The following is a 19,355-nucleotide window of genomic DNA, read 5'->3' as shown; positions in this document are numbered from 1 at the left end:
AGGAAGGTCTCTGCTACGCTGAAAACCCATCCTAACCAGAATCTCCTGATTGGATAGCAACCTTAGAGACAGCCCTAGGAACTAACAAGCATAGAAGGAAATTCGTAAATAAGAGAAGGGGGTGATAAAATTAAGAGGAGTGGGAGATGTAATTGGGGTGGTGGTGGTTGTGACGACAGGATCACAGCATGATTACTAACCCAGTGAAGAAGAGGTGGGAGGTAAATTTGTAATGGCAATGGAGAACATACAGAATGAATATTGTAATTTGGGGGGTGTCCACTGTGTGCTTGCATGCACAAGGAGCACCCCCTTTGCAAAGGGGTACAAATAAATTACCATTGATTTCTCTTGGAAGTTTTGGCTTGTGATTTCATTTTAACTAGACAACGCATCCCACAGGCTTACTGTGACATAAGTGAGCTCAATTAGCAATAATAATAATAATGATGATGATGATGATGATGATGATGATGATGATGATGATGTTGGAAGGGTCCTTGGAGGTCATCTAGTCCAACCCCCTGCTCAGGCAGGAAACCCTATATCACTTCGGACAAATGGCTCTGGCAATCAGTGTATAAGCAAAAACCACGTTTAAGCGCCTGTGTGAATCCAGGCATAGGTTTTAAACATGCATAAGCCACGGTGGCTGGATTCCTGCTTCATGCAGAGCAAGAAGCTGTTGATAAAGGGGAATATTTGTAGCTCAGGGCTGAAATGAGGGGTCCTTGGTGGTCTCTGAGCTGGGTGGTTTTCTTGCAGGCGTTTCATGACCAGCATCGGTGCCAGAAGGAAGTGGGGTCTGAGGAGAGGAGGAGGAGGACTGAGGGTCCTTGGTGTTCTCTCAGCTTGGTGGTTTCCTTGCAGACGTTTCATTACCCAGCTAGGTAACACCATCAGTGCACTGGGGAAGTTATGATGAAACAGCTGCAAGAAAGCAACCAAGCTCAGAGACCACCAGGGACCCCCTCAAGAAATCATTGCTGAGAAGCTACATTAACTAGACTGGGAACTGGGACAATAAACGTGAATGTAGCTAAATGTTTATTCAATAAGCCCTATTGTAACTATGGTTTAGTGCATAACGTGACTATCTGAAGGTGCTGTCAGAGGCAGTGAGGGGTAGTAGTTCCTTTTTCCATCCTAAGCTTCCCTGGGTTTGGAAAAATAAGGGAGAGGATTGTAAATGTGAACTTTGAAACCTGTCCCGAGACTCGGTGGAGCCTCGTTGGCGTCAAGAGGGACGCACACCTGGTCCTGCCACTGCTCTGCTGTGCTTGTAGGCCCGTTCGGCCCCCTCTGGGTCCTTCCTGGCCCTCACAGCAGCGCCTTCTCCCGCTTTGGAGGCAGACCCCATTTCCACCACCGCAGCTCGCCGTAAGGGGGAAGGGCAGTGAGCAGCAGGTGGGGTGGGTGGGGGAGGGTCCTTCTCGTGTGGTCCCGTTCCTTTTTTTTACTTGTTCAGTTTTATTTTATTCAAAGCTTAAAATACAAAAAACAAAAGTAAAAAAAAATTAAATAGAGGCAAAGCTAGATGAAAATCTAAAAATAACAGAAATGGATGTTTTTATTTATTTATTTATTTTAATCCCATTTATATCCCGCCCTTCTCCGAAGACTCAGGGCGGCTTACAATCTAAGCACAAATTAAATGTGCTTAGCAATAGCCTTCATTCTATGTATATGCCTGCTTATTAGGGCTTTCACCCCCCCCAAGAGGCATTATTACAAAGTCAGCTTAATTGCCCCCAACAATCTGGGTCCTCATTTTACCTACCTGGGAAGGATGGAAGGCTGAGTCAACCTTGAGCCTGGTGGGACTCGAACCTGCAATAATTGCAGGCAGCTGGTGTTACTTAGGGAGGCCTTAGCCCACTGCTCCACCAAGGCTCTATTGCAGAGATATTTATAACAGAGACCTTTGAACTTTGGAAACGAGATGCAATTATTGGGAAAGTTCCCAACCTAAGGAAATATTTCATTATTAAAAACCAGACAAGGATACTGGACCCTGGACTCAGAGTTAAGGAGGATTGGGGTGATCTGTGATAAATACAGTAAGAAACCGTGTAGACCACGGCTAGGCGACCTTGCTTCTTTTACGACTCGTGGACTTCAACTTTCAGAATTCCTGAGCCAGCCATTTTTTCAGAGAATTGTCACATCCAAGATTTGATCTCTAATCCGGGGGTCCTCAACCTTAAGACTTGTGGACTCCAACTCCCAAAATTCCTGAGCCAGCTATGCTGACTCAGGAATTCTGGGAGTTGAAGTCCACGAATCATAAAAGAGCCACGGTTGCCTAGCCCTGGACTGTAGACTTTCTAGGAATCAACTACAGTAACAGACTGTTAACAGTGCTTTGAACTTTGACTTTGCTGCTGTTTAACCTGTTAACCATTTTTTCTTTCATACTGTATATGTAATATATGACAGGTAGTCCTTAACTTATAACCGTTCATTTAGTGACCAAGGCTACAACACTACTAAAAAAAGTGACGTGACCAGTTTTCATACTGAGCGACCGTTGCAGCCTCCCCAGGGTCACGGAACCAAAATTCAGACGCTTGGCAACTGACTCGTACTTATGACGGTCCCAGTGTCCCAAGGGGGGGGTCACGTGACCCCCTTTCACAACTTCCAACAAGCCAAGTCAATGGAGGAAGCCAGACTCGTTTGACAACCGGGTTATTAACTCAACAACTGCAGTGATTCACTTTTTACCACGGTGGCAAGAAAGGTTGTAAAATGGGGCAAAATCCAATTAATTGTCTCGCTTAGTGACAGACATTTGGGCTCAATTGCAGTCATAAGTTGAGGACTACTTGTAAATGTACAAATGTATAAATTTCGGACCTGCTTGCAAGGGGGCCAAGCTGTGATTGCTGCAATAGACTTGTCAGGGTTCAACCGGGGGGGGGGGAGGGGATAATGGGTGTATCTGTCCCTGGCGGCCCCTCTTCCTGAAGGCCGGGGACTGCGGGCCTGGTTGCCGTGGAGATGGCATTCTGTTGCTCACCGTTGCCAGGGCGGGGGCTGGTGCATCCCCATGAGAGAGACGGGCAGTGGGCGACCCTTGGTGCCCGTGCAAGCGCCTGAGGGCCACTCACTGTTGAGCCTCTGTTGGCCCAAGGGCTGCCCTCGCCCTCTTTCTGCAGATCACCCAGCGTCCATTTGCAGGTAGGCGGCTGCCAGCCCCCCCACCCATGTTGCTGAGCCTTTGCCGGGTCCTCTGGATCAGAGAGAAAGGCTGCCTACTATTTTCCCTTGCTTTGGGGGGGGGAGAAGGGGGGAAGGGTTCCCTGGACAGCTTCAGGGCCGTGTCGACCTGCAGGGTGGGCTTTCCTGGGGTGTGCCAAGGGGCTCAGGGTCCACGACAGGCCCTCCTGCCCAGGGGCTACTCCCTATCCTGCTGATCTGAGGGCGTTGGGTGGTCCTATCCCTGCCCTGGCAGTGTTGCCCCTCCCTCTGGGCATCTCCTTCCCCGAAGCAGCTCCGCTCAGCTCTTCCTGCCTTCCTTCCGCCCAGGACCCCGCAGCCCTAACCCGGGGGGCTGGCAGGATGATCCTCAGGTCCATTTTGAGGGGCCCCTTGGCCCTCTGGTACTGCTGCTTGGTCAACTCGGAGGAATACCTGCACCAGCAGCTCAAGGAGAACAAGTACTTCCCTTTCCAGCTGCAGCAGCCCAAAGGTAAGGCGTTTCCCGGGGGAGTGGGGGCTGGGCAAGGGCCCCGAGTCAGGCTTGGCTGGGGTTGATTGATACACCTGGAGAGACAGAGATGTGGCAGTTTTTACATCGAAGGAGGCCTGTCTTGCAAAGTTACCCACTGAGTAACTATGTAGTTCAATGTCTATGGAGCCCCTCCATCACTCAGGTCAGGGGTCCCCAATCTCTGGTCCAGTACTGGCTCTCCGTAGCTCCTCGAAGCAGCCGCCCATGGGTGGGCCATCTCCGAGGAAAGAAAGCACCCGACATCAAGAGAGCAGCCAGTTGCACAGAAGGGACGTGGGGGCTTTTTTCCTTTGTGGTCAGATAGGAGAGAGAATTTCAATTGCATCCAGGGGTGGGAAACCTCGGGTCTTTTATGACTGGTGGACTTCAACTCCCAGAATCCCTGAGCCAGCCTGGCTTAGCTGGGAAATCTCTCCCTTCCCCTCATCATGGCTGGCTGAGGAATTCTGGGAGTTGAAGTCCACGAGTCATAAAAGAGCCAAGGTTGCCTACCCCTGGCTGATTTTGTGAGTTTGCAGGTGCTGGCCTGGGGGTGGGAAGGGGGCAGCCCTGGGGCGATGACCACCCCCCCCCGGCAGGAGCCGAGTGCCGCCCTGACGCTGTCTCTTCCCACAGTGTTTGTGATGGAGTATTACAAGGACACGATCGGGAAAGGGCTGCTCTGCTTCGTCATTTCTGTCGTCGCCAGCATCTTCTACTTCAAAACGTCTGCGGTGGGTCATCCTCGTTGCTTTGAGCCCCCCGGGACTCCCATCGGTTCACCTCCAATCCCATCCTTGGGGGGGGCGCCTTGCTCGCCGGGCACGCCAAGTCTTTGGGCCGTTTGGGGCCCAGCCAAGAGGGTCGGAAAGCCTGGGGGTTGCAGGCCCAAACCTCTGGAGGGACCCAGCTGTTGGGGAGCAGGCTGGCTCTGCCTTGGGCTGCAATTCTGCGGCAACCCCCCCTCCGCACGCCCCTCCCTTGAATGCTAACTCTGGGTGCCCCATTTGCGATGCATGCTCAGGGCACGGGGCAGGAGCTGGGAGAAAGAAGGAAAGGTTTGCCCAGGGTTCCAAGTGGTGAATCCCACTGGGTGGGTTTCTTCTGGGGGGGGGAAATTCTCCAACCATGGTGGTTCCCTTGCAGATGTTTCATGACCCAAACCTGGATAACATTGTCAGTGCTGGAAGGGAGGGGGGTTTGTGGAGTGGAGGAGGGGGGCGAGGAGGAGGAAGAGATCTCTGCTCTCTGAGCTTGGTTGTTTTCTAACAGATTTTATTACCCAACTAGGTCATATCAAGGTTTTCTCTCTCCTAGCACTGATGTTACCTAATTTGTGTAATGAAACATCTGCAAGCTGAGGAACCACCAAGAACCCCAGTCCTCCTCCTCCTCCTCCTCCTCCTCCTCCTCCTCTCCCCAAACACCCCTCCCTTCTAGCACTGATGGTGTTCTCTGGTTTGGGTCATGAAATGTGTGCAAGAAAGTGGCCAAGCTCAGAGAGCACCAGGGACCCCACAGTTCTCTTCCTCCTCCTCCTCCTCCTCCTCCTCCTCCTCCTCCTCCTCCTCCTCCTCTCCCCAAACACCCCTCCCTTCTAGCGCTGATGGTGTTCTCTGGTTTGGGTCATGAAATGTGTGCAAGAAAGTGGCCAAGCTCAGAGAGCACCAGGGACCCCACAGTTCTCTTCCTCCTCCTCCTCCTCCTCCTCCTCCTCCTCCTCCTCCTCCTCCTCCTCCTCCTCCTCACCCCCAAGCTCTTTCCCTTCTACCACTGATGGTGTTCTCTGGTTTGGGTCATGAAATGTCTGCAAGAAACCCACCCGGCTCAGAGAGCACCGAGGACCCACCCAGTGGGGAACCCTCCTCCCCCTCCCCCTGCTGGGGGCTCCCGGGGACCCAGAGGGCCAGGGGGCTGACCAGGGCGCTTCCCTTCCAGGCCTACCAGGACCTCTCCGCCTTCTTCATCTTCAGCCTGGTGTCCAGCCTCTGGCTGGTGATCAGCAACCTCTGCAAACGGCGCCTGATCATCAGCCACGCCCGGCAGGTCTACCAGTTCTACATCCGAGACATCCTGTGGCACGAGGGGCCCCTGCACCAGATCTACGTCCGGACGGTTGCCCAGCGAGACGGTACCCCTCCCCCCACGGGGCCCAGCTCCTTTCCCTGTCCCAAAGTGCAGACAGACCTCGACTTACGACCACAAGGGAGCCCAAAACCCCTGTTGCTAAGCGAAACGTTTGTTAAGTGAATTTTTTCTCCGTTTTGCGATGTTCCCGGGCACGGTTCTTTAGGGAATCCTGGCAGTTGTTAACTGAGTAACCCCGTTGTTAAGTGAATCCGGCTTCCCCATGGACTTTGTTGGTCAGAAGGTCGTGAAAGGGGATCACGTGACCTCTTGTGCCCGTCGTAAATAGGAGCCAGTTGCCAAGTGTCCAAAGTTTGATTATGTGACCAGGGGGAGGCTGTGATGGTCGTTAACTGTGAAACTATGGCCATAAGTCACTTTTTCAGGGCTGTTGTAACTTTGAGCGGTCACTAAACGAACTGACTAGCTGTACCTTGCTTGCCCACCAGGCTCAGACCTCAGAGGAGACCTAACACTCCCCCTTGGTCCTCCAAAAGACGGCCCCTCTGGCCATTTCCCCCCCACACCTTGCCTTGCACTCATTTGCACCCCCACTTTTTTCTGACACCCCCCCGGGATGTCGCCCCCCCCGCCCAACCCAGATGCTCCTTCCTCGTCCAACAAACCTTTGCTTTGGGGTGAAGAGTGGCGTGGCTCATGGCAGGAAGTGACCCCTGGCCTCCACGTCGTTTAGCAAACCTCTGGCCAATGCATGCAAGACCCCCTTCCCAAAAGGTCAACACTAGAAAGTAAGTTTTGGGGGGATCTAAGGCACCAAAACCAGGAGGTGAGGGGCCTGCAATACTCGGGACCCCCACATGAGTTTGCCCGTGGCCGGGCTTAACTGGGCAGTGAAAGACCAAGTGCAATGTGCTAAGCGTTGTCAGTTGTCGGTTTCTTGGTTTAGGGGTGGTTTAGCACAGGGGTCTCCAAGCTTGGCAACTTTAAGACTTGTGGACTTCAACTCCCAGAATTCCCCAGCCAGCATGCTGGCTGGGGAATTCTGGGAGTTGAAGTCCACAAGTCTTAAAGTTGCCAAGCTTGGGGACCCCCGGTTTAGCACATTGTGAGAATCCAGGAATTCTAGTTAGCCTATAATGCAATATATCCGCCTATATTAGCCTGTCATGCAGTATATTGTCTAAGCCTGGAAAATGAGTTAACTCGGAAACCAGGTTAAGTCACTAGCATGAATGAAGGAACGGAAGGAACCAAAGCAGTTTGTTGACCAAAGCGTAACAAACCAGGGCCACAAGCTACATTGGGTCATAAATCCCAACCACCCGTGGCTTTGGGGTGGTGTGAATGAGCCCAACCCAGAAGCGTGCAGAAACCATGGTCTACTTTTGGTCTCTTTGCTTGCAACCATGGTTGAAAGTTACTCCAAAGTTACTGCCACTGCTCCTGGTCAGCCTCAGGAAGGAACTTCAAAGCCTCTGGGGGGTCTTGGTGCTCTTGACCAAAGGGAAGCTGCCGAGGCCTTTGGCCGGGCATGAAAGCATCTGTTGAAGGCCCCGGGGCTCAACGTGGCCTTGTCCTCCTCCTCTTCCAGCCTATGGAAAGCTGTTCTACAGCCTCATCATCAACGGCTACCGGCTGGAGGTCCTCACCCTGCTCCGCTTGACCAAGAACTATGAGGTGAGAGCTGGGGAGAAGAGAGCAGGGCTGGGAGGCCGTTCCGTGGGGCAGCAAGAGGGTCAAGGCAGGTGGCTGGAAGTCCAGACCCTCCCCGATCCTCCCAGCAACTGGCGAGCTGGCCTCACCCGTCCTGAAGGCCGCTCCATTTTGAGTGTGGAAATGTAATGTGCCAAGACAATCTTCCTCCATCCGACCGTCCATCCATCCATTCATCATTATCTATCTATCTATCTATCTATCTATCTATCTATCTATCTATCCATCCATCTACCTACCTACCTATCCATTGCTCTCTCTATGTACCTATCATCAATCTATTTCTATCTATATCTATCTGTCATCTGTCTTGTCTCTCTCTCTTGATAAAATTTATTGCCCCCATCTCATACCCAAGGACTCTGGGGGCTTACAACATAAAAAAACGTTACAATCATCCATTGCCAAACACAGCAGATAAAAACATGAATGGATGTTCCTAGCAGGTTGGACCACACCTCCCATGCTCCCCAGCCAGTAGGACCTGGGCAGGCTCCTTGTGGGATGTGAGTGACAGGGAGTGTGTTTAGGAGGGGGCCAAGCAGATTGCCAAGCCTCTCCCCCCACCTTGCCACATCCCGCTGCTCCTCTATCCCGAGGTTTGCTCCCCTCGCCCATCCTTTGCTCCAGTTGGAAAGACCCCCCCCCACCCTGACCCCCGCAGCCCCCTGGGAGAAGCCGGCTTATCATCCCGGGGCCAGCCTGGCCGCGACCATCCCAAGGGCAGAGGAGGGGCGTTAATTTCGCATCCGGTTTTTTAGGGTCTGTCTGTGCAGCCGCTGAGAGAGAGAGACCCCTTCCCTGCCGAGCTGAGGGAGCCCCCCTCCTTCCGTGGGGCTGCGCTATTCAGGAGGGAGGACAGCTCTGTTTGCCCCCTCCCCATTGCCCCTGGCCGCCCCTTTCCCGGGAGACCTTAGCCTAGGGTGGCACAAAGAGGCAGCAGCCCTCAGAGCCTCTGGCCGTTCTGCCACCCTCCCTGAGCACCCCCAAACCTCAGCCCCCCCACCCTCCTGGAAGAGGCCCCTGGTGCTCAGGCACGGCGCCTTTTCTGGGGTTTCTATGCTTCGGAGAAAGATAAGCCAATTTATCCAAGAAACAGTCCTTACAATGTCTGAAGGCAGCTGAGCTTTGCAGCCTCTGCGGATTCGGCCTTGGTCTCCTGGCCTGTTTCGTTTGCCGCCTCTGGACCCCAACACACGCTAGTGACACAGGCTGACATGCTTCAGTTCAGAGGGGGTCTACTGGTCGTTGGAAGGGGAGCCAGAGGGACGGTTTTTGGGGGCCCCAAAAGAGCTGGGGTGGCCACAGCGATTCTTGTGCTCTTACTAGACTTTGGTCTTAAAACCCAAAGCCTGGGCTTAAATACTCCTCTCCAGCTGGCATTCTCCTCCTCATCCTCATCTTGAGGAAACTGGGAACCAGTTTTATCCCATTTTGGATTCTGCTTTTCCAAGAATCCCAGTAACGAAGGAAGCAACACCACCCTGTAAAATCCCCAAGGCCAAAAGGAAGGTGATGTTTCTTGTCACGCTTGCTGAAGGCATGGGGGGCCCCAGTCATGGCTCTAAAGGAATGGTGGGGTTATGCTGGCTGAGGACCATGGAAACTGTAGTCCAAGCATCCCAGAGAGCACAGGGAAAGGGACAACCCAACTCGTATGGGCCACCTACTGCAGGGACCAGGGTGCCTCCCTCTGGCCGGCAGGAAACGCCAGCCAGACCCTCCACTGAGCCCAGGGGGGGGATCTGGAGGGGTGCGAGTAGGACCCTTTTGTCTCTGGCCTGGCGTCTGCTAGAGAGCCCTGGGGGCCCAGTGGTTGGAATGGAGTATTGCAGCCTAATCCTGCCCACTGCCAGCAGTTCGATGCTGGCCAGCTCAAAGTTGACTCAGCCTTCCATCCTTCCGAGGTTGGTAAAACGAGGACCCAGATTGTTGGGGGAAAATATGCTGACCCTGTAAGCCGCTTAGAGAGCGTTTTAAAGCACTGTGGAGCGGTATATAAGTCTAAGTGCTATTGTTTGGGGAGGGAGGGAGTGATGGAGGAAGGAAGGAAGGAAGATGAGAAGGGAAACAAGGAGAAGAAAGGAAGGAAGCCATGGTGGTGCAGTGGTAAGAGTAGTGTATTGCAAGCTGACTCTGCCCACAGCCAGCAGTTCAAGTCTCACCGACTCAAGGTTGACTCAGCCTTTCCTCCTTCCAAGGTCTGTAAAATGAGGACCCAGATTGTTGGGGGCAAGAGGCTGACTCTGTAAACTGCTTAGAGTCGGCTGCAAAGCACTATGAAGTGATATATAAGTCTAAGTGTCAACGCTGTAAACATTGGATGTTCCCACTCTGACAACTGATGAAAATTGCAGCCATTTTTTCTTTGCTTTTAACGGGCTTTTTCTGGTATTTAGAAATCAGGTGCAGAAGCTTGAGCTGTTAGCCGTAACAATAACGCTGCTTGTGGGAGCCCAAGGACGAGCTGGTAACGTTTTGGCAGGCTGAGGAGTTGGGGAGAAAGCCCACGTTTTAGGCTAATTGGAGAATGTGATCTATGACAGCTTATTGGGGGTGGGAATTGCACTTTGTTACTTTGTATCTGGGGGAAGGGAATTTAGTTTTTGGGTCCAACTATGTAGTGCCGATACTTTGTTTCCTGAATTAATTGTTCTTTAAGGAAGAATTTTGCCTTGAAGTTCTTTTGATGGGTTTCATCTATTGAAACCATGACACTAAGTCCTATTGTTTCCTTCCTTCCTTCCTTCCTTCCTTCCTTCCTTCCTTCCTTCCTTCCTTCCTTCCTTCCTTCCTTCCTTCCTTCCTCCCTCCCTCCCTCCCTCCCTCCCTCCCTCCCTCCCTGTGGTCAGAATGCAGCATTGCAGGCTGACTCTGCCCACTACAAGCAGTTCAATCCAGATGGGGCTCCAGGTTGACTCGGCCTTCCATCCTTCTCAGGTCGATAAAACAAGGACCCAGATTGTTGGGGGGAAATACACTGACTCTGTAAACCACTTAGGGAGGGCTGTAAAGCGGTATATAAGTCTGAAGTGCTGTTGCTATGGCTGTTGCTCAGTCCTGACTTTTTTCTCTCCCCCACAACCAGCTGGTCGACACCCTTGGACGCCGCATTGCCCGCTACCTGAACCTCAACTATTTTGAGTGGGAGGACCTCTCCACGCTCCACGTCGTCCGCCATTCCCCCCCCGAGATCTATGAAGATGAAGATGAGGATATGTCCATTGTGTAACAATGTAAGATGGGCAGGCAATTAAAAATTGGCAAGGAGGGGTTCTGGCCTCCTGGCTGAGACAGGTGCCCGCTTGTTACCTGCATCACGACGGGCCCGGCCCCGAGATCTTGAGAGACTTGAACCCTGGGCCTGCCCAACAGCAGGAAATTTAATGTGGAGAAAATCAAGGTTTTACACCTGGGCAGGAAAAACCAAAGGTCCAAGTGCAGATTAGGCGAGACCTGGCTCAAAAACAGTAACTCTGAGGAGTCCTAGATCACCTAAAGACGAGCCAGCCGTGTGCGGCAGCAGCCAAAAAAGCTAATACAATCCTGGGTTGTATAAAGAGAGGCATAGAATCAAGATCACGTGAAGTATTAGTACCGCTTTATAAAGCCTTAGTAAGGCCAAACCCGGAATGCTGCATCCAGTTTTGGTCACCAAGATGTTGAGACTTTGGGAAAAGTGCGAAGAAGAGCAACTAAGATGATTAAAGGCCTGGAGACAAAAATGTGAAGAAGTGTTGCAGGATTTGAGTATGGCCAGTCTAGACAACAGAAGAACTACGGGGAACGTGAGGGGCTGCCACAAAGAAGAGGGGGGTCCACCTATTCTCCAAAGTATCTGAAGGCAGGACGAGAAACAACGGAAAGTAACCAAGGAGAGAAGCAACCTGGAACAATTAACCAGTGGAACCACCTGCCTCCAGAAGCTGTGAATGCTCCAACACTGGAAGTTTTTAAGAAGAGACTGGACAGCCATTTGCCTGAAATGGTGTAGGGTCCCCTGCCTGAGCAGCGGGCTGGACTAGATGACCTCCAAGGTCCCTTCCAACTCTGTTATTCTATAATCCCAGATCAATTAACCAGTAGAACAGCTTGACCTTCAGGAGTTGTGACTGCTCCAATACTGGATGTCTTTAGGAAGAGAGACTGGGCAACCATTTGTCTGAAACGGTATAGGGTCTCCGGCCTGAGCAAGGGGTTGGACTAGAAGACCTCTAAGGTCCCTCCCAGCTCTGTTCTGATTGATTGACTGACGGGAACCTAGAGGCTGGCTCTGGGGCCCCAGCCGCAGCCAGCACCTCTCTGGATCCTGACCCTGCAGGTGGTGCTCTCTGCTGGAAGGGACCCGGAGCAGGAAGAGTAATGGGGAAGGGAGGGTCTCCACAGTCCCGGGGGGGGGGGTTGTTGGGGGGGGGAACGCTGGGATCGATGCTCCGCCCATTTCCATTTCAGGGAGGCGTCCTGCACAGGCTGACCAGGCCTAGAAAATTGGGGGTGGGGTGGGGTGGGTGGGAAGTGCCAGCAAAGCCGTTCAGGCGTTGCCGTGGGAGATAGATGTCCTTGGAAGGTGGCGCAACCAGCTCAGGATCAGGCACAGGATGTGACCTTCCGGCACCCCCTGGCGCGATTCCTCCCGCTTCTTGTTGCTCCGCAGCCTGCAGGTTTGGCTAGGCGGGTTAGGGACCCCCCCTCCCCCGTGAAGCAGCCCAGGCGGCGACGGTTCCTCAGGCGGCCACTAGATGGCGCTGCTGGCTCGCCTTCGCTCTCAGCCCAGGCGCGCCGCTCCAGCGGCCGGGTGAAGTCCCGGGCGGGGGGCGCTTCCACGCAGCGCCTCGGCTTTCCCCACGCAGGAAGCGGAGCGGAGCAAGCCCCGAGCCCGCCCGCCGCTCCTTTGGGGGCCCCTGGCCCTAGCCTGGCTCCCAGCGACGTGCCGGCTCGGCTTCCTCTCCCCGAGATTTGCGTGGCTCGTGGGAGCCATTCCTGAAAGGGGCGCCTCTCGACGCCCCGACATCGCGTCGCTCTCTTGGGCGCTCCCGTGGGCGGTGAGGAGTGCAGGGCCAAGGGCGGGGGGGGGGCTTTCCAGCCTCCAAACGGGATGGGGAGGGGTCGGTGCCTCCTGCTTCGGGCGCCCCTTCCCGGATAAAGGAAGATTTCAAGTGGGCTTCGGCGCGCGGCTTCTCCCTCCACCCGCAAGCCGCGCGGGACTGCTACTCATTGGACAAGGTCTGCCTGGAGCCCCCCGCCCCCCGCCAGGGAAGCTCATGACACTTTCTGCCCCAGCCTACCTTACAGGATTGTTGTTGGAAGATCACTTTCTGCTGGAGGAGGAAGGGGAGAGAATGATGGGAACCGTTCCCCGCTGCGTCTGGAGCCCGGGAGGGGATAGTCGGGAGGAGGGCCTCCAACCGCAGCTCACCCGCCCCCCAGTCTGAGCTCGCCCGGGCGCTTCCAGAAGTGTCGGGGTGAGTAACCCCTTCCACACGCAGGCAGCCCTCCCCCCCTACATCTGCCGTTGCGCTGCGTGGCTGATGTTGCGGCTGCGGCTTCCAGGAATGGGGCGCGGGTGAGGCCTCCTGCCCCCCCCTCCCCCCGCCTCGCCTCGGCTTTGCTAGAGGGCGGCCAGGAAAGCGCCCCCCCCCCTCCCGAGGCTCTGCGCGTTAGCGGACCAGCACCGCGGCAGGGAGCCTCGCAAGGCGTCACGGATAGCGTCCTGGCAAAACTTTCCTCGGATTCTGGCGGCCCTTTGGATCGCAGCCAAACTGCGCCCTCCCGGCCCGAGGCCGTCTTAGTTCGGCTAGGACGGCGTGCAGAGCCGCGGGTCTTCCGCCGCGGTGGCCTGTTGCATTCTCACGACCGGCTGAGTCTTCGGCTGGTTACCGAGTTTGCATGCTGCTCGGAGGCCCCACGCGAATCGAACCGACTGCGTTCGTGGGACACGCAACAACGAACCTGGGAAACTGCCACGCGCAGGGTTAAAGCTCAGATTAGCATGTGCAAATGCAGCTCTAGCGGGTGACTCGCGTTGTGCAAAAGTCTGTCTTTGGGACTGCGGAGGGACTGTCACTTCGGGGAGCCTCGCTCCCCCCTTCGGACGCAGAAACACCCCGCCTCCTCTGCCAGGCTGGTCCCCAGCCAATGCAGCTTTTCCTCCGGGGCGGAGGACAACCCTCCCGACTGTCTCTCGGAGCGGACAGTGACAGCGCTGCTTTCCCGAGGGGGGGGGGCGAGTGCGGGGCACCCCTGGGGGGCGCTGATCTCTTTCTTTCTTTACCGCTTCATTTGCGGCCGGCTGGGGAGGGGCGCCGGTCTGAGGCCGTCTTCCCAGTCCTAGCCCCGGTGGCAACTCCCACGCCTCCCAGCCACTTGTCCTTTTGTGCAGCATGGGCATTGTAGTCCAGGAGCCCAGAAGCGGGAGATAAAGCCCGGATTAGGTTCTCCCAGCAACAAAGGCCAGCTCGGCCCAGAAGCCTTTCTGTCGGCGCCCCTTGTCCACTCCAGGCGGACCAGCCTGGCAGAGGAGGCGGGGTGTTTCTGCGTCTGAAGGGGGGAGCGAGGCTCCCTGAAGTGACAGTCCCTCCGCAGTCCCAAAGACAGACTTTTGCACAACGTGAGTCACAAGACTCGGGGTGCAGGGGTGGGTGGGCAGGACGGGACCCTGCAAAGCTCTTGAACCCGGGTGGCCCATGTCAGCGGTAGCCAGTAAGCGGGAGTGGGTGGGTCTGGCTCAGAAGAAGCATTTCACACACACACACACACACACAGTGCAGGCCAGTTGTACTGGAACTAGGCACCCCCGGGGGGGCAATTCAGGGTGTGGGGGGCAAACTGCCAGTTCAAGGACATCAGAGCGCCCCTTACACACTCACCCCCCTCCCCATTCTTGCCGGAAGATGCCGCCCTCCCTCTCTTCTGGGGGGAGGGGGCGCTGGCCTAGTAGGAGCAGCGGGAGCTTCTCTTTGGGCAATCTTGCGCGGGGCGCCCAGTTGCAGCTTCCTCAGCCCCGGGGCGCCTGTCCTTGAAGTTCAGGAATCGGGCTTTGGGGAGGGGCCGCTCCTGCTGCAGGGGACAGAGTGGAGCAAGTGCCCCCATTCAGCCCCCTCCCTCCCGTGGGGCTCCTCTGTCTTTTCTCAATCTGGAGCACAGAAGAGCTGAAATGCACCAATGCGCCTCGGCGGTTCCCTTCTTAATTGTGGCACAGTGCTGACTTCATCAGATGCAGGAGGAAAGCACTGCAGCGTTTCTGCCGTTCTCCCTTTCCTCTGCAGTTCCCTCTCTCGCCTATTTGTATTTATTTATGCATCCTATCGATATTTATCTAGTATAATGTTTCTAGACTGTCCCAATTAAAAAGGCGGGCATTGCGCAGAAGGAAGCCACCCGGTTAGGGCGCTCCGTAGAATGCAACAGAATCAACACTACTGCACTGTGGTGGTGGCTGCATGCAGTCAAATCGACATAAAACGGGTTTGGGGGCCGTCTGGAACTCAAGAAGGATGGAGCCAAGCCTATCTCGAGGAGGGGGCAGTGGGTTCATAGTGGGGTAGGGCTGTCCCCAAGAAGACCCCTTTCCTCCCTATATAATTAAGGCACCTTCTTTTTGGGAAAAATCTCACTTTACATCGGCGTTCCCAGACTTGAGTTTAGCGCATAACACCAGGCCTGTGGCTGGAAGGCAAAATCCTGAAACTGCGGCCTCTCCTCCTCCGGCCCCGTCGTGGGGATGGAATTCCCTGGAGAAAGCGACGATGCTTGGAAGAGCCAGAGACGAAAGGACACCAGGCGGCCAAAGAAGACGGGCGTGGCTGGACTCCATTAAAGCTGACCCCGGACAGAGCACCCAACTCAAAGAAGCCGTGCAAGATCGGAAGAGGGGGAGAGACCATCTTGCCCTTAGAATCACCCAGAGTCGGATCACACCGTCATCCTGGCAGGGCTAAGCCTTGGATGAAAATCCGAAGGTCCTCCGTTTCCTCTCTGGGATACCAACCCAGCTGCTGCTGCCACCGGCTGCCTTTTAGCGGTGGGCCCTGACCTTCCTGTCTAGCCCAGGTGGGTCAGGAGATGGGACCCTGGATATAACTGACAAGTAAAAGGGAAGAAAAAAATCCAACAAAGCTGAAATGTTATTACAGCTGCCTCCTTCTCCCAGGAAGCTTTGAAGTGCACAACCACAGATGTCAGTTCCCGGCCTCACCTCCTCCTCCGAGAAATACTGCAGATTAATCTCATCGGGTAGCAACAGAATAAAACTTTGCTTGAAAAAAACAAAGGCAACTTGCTGATTTATTTTTAAATAGTTGCTTGTAAAGTTTTCAGTAGAAAAGGAGAAGTAGAGCTGATGATATATATTATCAAAAAAAGGAGTCCCTGTGGATTTTACTCCGCTACTCGTTGCGGACTCTAGGGGGCGCTGCTCATCTCCATTTCAAGGCCACAGAGCCAGCGCTGTGTGGCCAGGATGACATCACAGAGCACTGTTAGCTTTCTGGCAAAATGGTACCTATTTATCTACTTGCATTTGCATGCTTTCAAACTTCTAGGTTGGCAGGAGCTGGGGCGAATAAAGGAGCTCACACCGTCAAGTGGTGCTCGGGTCTCAAACCTGGCCTGCCGGATTTCTCGCTGACAAATCCATCGTCTTAACCGCTGAGCCACCATGCTGCCCGATACGTATTATTATCATATACACAGTAATTTTTAATGATAAATAGTGTACAACAACATGAGATCAGAGCTGCCAATTCTTTAGCTGATGTTGGCTTACATTTGCACTGAGTTTTTCCCAAGAACCAAGGATGGCGTCGTGTATCGGCGTAATCCATGTGCGGATCCAGGCAGGTGTTGATCTTTTGCAACTGACAGATGGAAATGTTGTCAATGCCCAGATTTTCTAAGTGCTGTCCAAGATTTTCTGGTGTGGTACTCACCCCTGGGACCACCACAGATCTTTCAATTTCGATTTTCAGATCTGGATACTTTGCGATCTTCTCCAGTTCTTTGTTTTCTGCTATCCTCTGGTATTGCTACATCAGCTATCCACACTTTCTGCTTTTCAAATACTGTTAAATCTGGTGTGTTATGAGCCAGGACCTCACCAGTTTGTATCCAGAAATCCTACAATATTTTAACCTGCTCATTATTACTGTATTATTATAGTTTGTTGCATAGTCAGCCAGATGTCCAGACTGGATTTGGCAATGTTATCCACGTATTGAACTCTTTTCCAAGGACCTGCGATAGGCAGACATATCATTGTAGGATGTAAGCTTATTATTTATTAAATGCCGACTCTGGTGGAACTCTGGACAGTTTACAAACCAGAATTAATAATTAAGAGCATTAAAAATATAAACAAAGTGAAACAAAACAGTGCAGACTCCGAACCATGACGGAAATCAAACTCAGCAAGCTAATAAAAGGAAGACGCAGGAAAAGAGAGAATTACTCCGACCAGTGAGTCACATTGCATCTCTGCTAGTTTAGAACAGGCCAATTTAAGCCTCGTGTAAAGATGTGTCGATTTGTACGAAACACACTGATGCAGATTCTGTAGGGAGACAATTGTTGCCATGAAGGACCAACTGGTGGAAACAGAAAAAAGTAGTTTAGTTTGTAGCTAGCGTTGTCCTCTTTGTGATATTTATTTATATTAAATTTGTATGCCGACCATCTCACGGTTTGACTGGTGACCTTGGCACGTCCATGTCCGTCTGGTTGACCCACTTTTGGACCTGGGGGTGGGGAAAAGCGCCACATCCCGCTGTTTCTGCTTGATTGAAAGCCCTCCACCAACGTCCCTTCCCTCTGGCACTTCAGGCCACAACTCACGCTTCTGCATGCCACAGAGATGCACGTGGAGGGCCTGAGTGGGCAGCCTGCCATCTGGCAGGAGAGGGTGGCAGAGGGGCTGCGTGTTGGCTGGAGGTGGGCCTGCCCGTTCTCCCCCCTCCTGCCACAGACACCTCAGAGAGCCTCACGGTGCCCTCCTGAAGGCGATCGGGGGGGGGGGGAGGGAGGCAGGGGGGAGACTTCACCATTTGGTACATCTCCACAGTCATTCACCATCTCCATGGTCATGTGATCAAAATTTGGTCCCTTGGCCGCTTGACCCTGAAACCCATGGAAAACCAGCAAGGATCTCAGCCCAGGGTCTCAGATGGAAGACCCTCATGGTGGGAGCCACGCAGACGTTGGGGAAGGGTCCATGACAGAGAAAGTTCTTCCTGGATACCAAAAGAACCCCAGAGTGTGCCAACCCAGCCAGGCAGATACAAAATGAGAGAGTAATAAAGTTGGAAGGGACCTTGGAGGTCTTCTAGCCCACCCTCCGGAGACCCCCAGTTAAAAGCTTCTGTTAGCAAAGTTTTGGGCTGAGACCTCGGTTCTCCTTCCTCCCCAGGCACATTAAAGCCCCTCCCAGGGGAGAAGAGCGGAGAGAAAGACCCTAACCCTTGGAGGGGCTTCAGGGATTCCAGTCACTGCCACCCGTGTGGGGCGGGGCGAGAACCTCGGGCCAGAAACCAGGAGCTCCAGTCCTGCCAGGCCCCATGCCAGCTGGGCGACCTTGGGTGGCTCCCTCTCTCTCAGCCCTGCCAGGAGGCGGCTGGGCCAAACCACGCCGGGAAAACCTTGCCAAGGAAACTGCAGCGGCTTGTCCAGGCACTTGTCAGGAGTTGACACAACTAGCACGCACGCACACCTGCACACACACACACACACACACGCATGCACGCACACAATCACAAAGCAGAGCAGAGCGACTGCCAACTTAGTGGGTTGGCCAGGCAAGGGGTTCTGATGCCCTCCACCCCTCCTGGAGTTTGCACCAAGCCAGCCTGGCAGAAATCTCGCACTTCTGGCCTCCTTTGCTTTCCATTCAAGTGGTTTTGTCCTGGCTGGCGTGCCTGCATTCGGCCTTGCGCTCCTTGCCTCTTAGCAGAGGCAGGGGGACCACACACACACACACACACACACACACACACACACCCTCTTGCAGGCCTACAAGAGGAGCCAGGGGCAGAAGGCCAGGAAGAAGCAGGCCTGTCCGTGCAGGGGTGCTGCCTCAAGGGGTGCTGCCCCCTCCCCACTGAAACAGGGCCAGAATCCCATTGAAAGAGGGGAGGGCCAGCCAGCCCAGCCTCCTCCTGGGGCAGCCGTGGGCTTGGTGGGTGTTCCTCCTGGTGGTGGTGATGGTCTCTCTGTGTGTGTGTGTGTGTGAGAGAGAGAGAGAGAGAGGGAGAGAGAGAGACGCAGAAGAGGGAGGGCAGCCAAGCTGGAGACTCGGCTGGTCTTTTTGCTGATCAGATGCTGCACCTGCAGAATCGGGACCCCGCGAGTCAGAATGGCAGCGAGGGCGGGCGGAAGAGCAGTGCTGATTCATCAATTGGGGAGGGGGGAGGGGGCAGCGGGAAAAGGCCCTCAGGCAGTGTGGGGGCCCTTCACCTCAGGCTCCAGGTGGGAGGGGGTCAGCCTCAGCCGCCAGGACCGAAAGAGGCTCTTGCTGGCCTTTGGCAAACGGTGAGTGGCCAGCAAGGGCAGGGGTGGAGGGCCACCAGGCCCCTGGGAGGAGCTGGCCGGGAGGGCTTCGGTCAGCCCAGAGGCCAAATAGGGTGGTTGGGGGGTGGAAGAAGCGGCCTCCGGACATGCCTGCAGCGAGGTTAGTGGGGGATCCCTCTTTCTGGGGGAGCTCAATTGCCTTCAGGATCAAGAGGATGCCGGGTGGGGAGGGGGGGTCCTGGGTGCTCTCTGAGCCTGGTTGTCTTTTTGCAGACATTTCATTGCACAAACTAGGCAACTTCATCAGTGGTAGAAGATGCAACTCCCTTCCTTTCTGGCACTG

At 54.3% G+C, this 19,355-nt stretch overlaps 1 protein-coding gene across 1 annotated transcript; it reads left to right on the top strand.

The window, feature by feature from the left end:
- Nucleotides 1-3,344: 3,344 nt before the first annotated feature.
- On the top strand, nt 3,345-11,038 carry TMEM249 (transmembrane protein 249). The gene is made up of 5 exons (XM_081323545.1): nt 3,345-3,694; nt 4,352-4,449; nt 5,654-5,846; nt 7,395-7,480; nt 10,605-11,038. Exons 1-5 carry the CDS (start codon nt 3,565-3,567, stop codon nt 10,746-10,748), a joined length of 651 nt encoding a protein of 216 aa, XP_081179671.1. The 5' UTR covers nt 3,345-3,564; the 3' UTR covers nt 10,749-11,038.
- Nucleotides 11,039-19,355: the final 8,317 nt, after the last annotated feature.

Source organism: Vipera berus (assembly GCF_964194415.1).
Source record: "Vipera berus genome assembly, chromosome: 3".
NCBI classification, from domain to species: domain Eukaryota; kingdom Metazoa; phylum Chordata; class Lepidosauria; order Squamata; family Viperidae; genus Vipera; species Vipera berus.
Note: the sequence above shows the minus strand (reverse complement) of the source record. Positions and strands in the feature narration are given on the sequence as shown.

Bases quoted from the DNA above. Each gene is read 5' to 3' on its own strand.
- TMEM249 (XM_081323545.1), top strand. From the start codon at position 3,565: ATGATCCTCAGGTCCATTTTGAGGGGCCCCTTGGCCCTCTGGTACTGC. The intron at 3,695-4,351 runs GTAAGGCGTTTC...CTCTTCCCACAG, and splicing joins CCAGCTGCAGCAGCCCAAAG to TGTTTGTGATGGAGTATTAC. The intron at 7,481-10,604 runs GTGAGAGCTGGG...CCCCACAACCAG, and splicing joins GCTTGACCAAGAACTATGAG to CTGGTCGACACCCTTGGACG.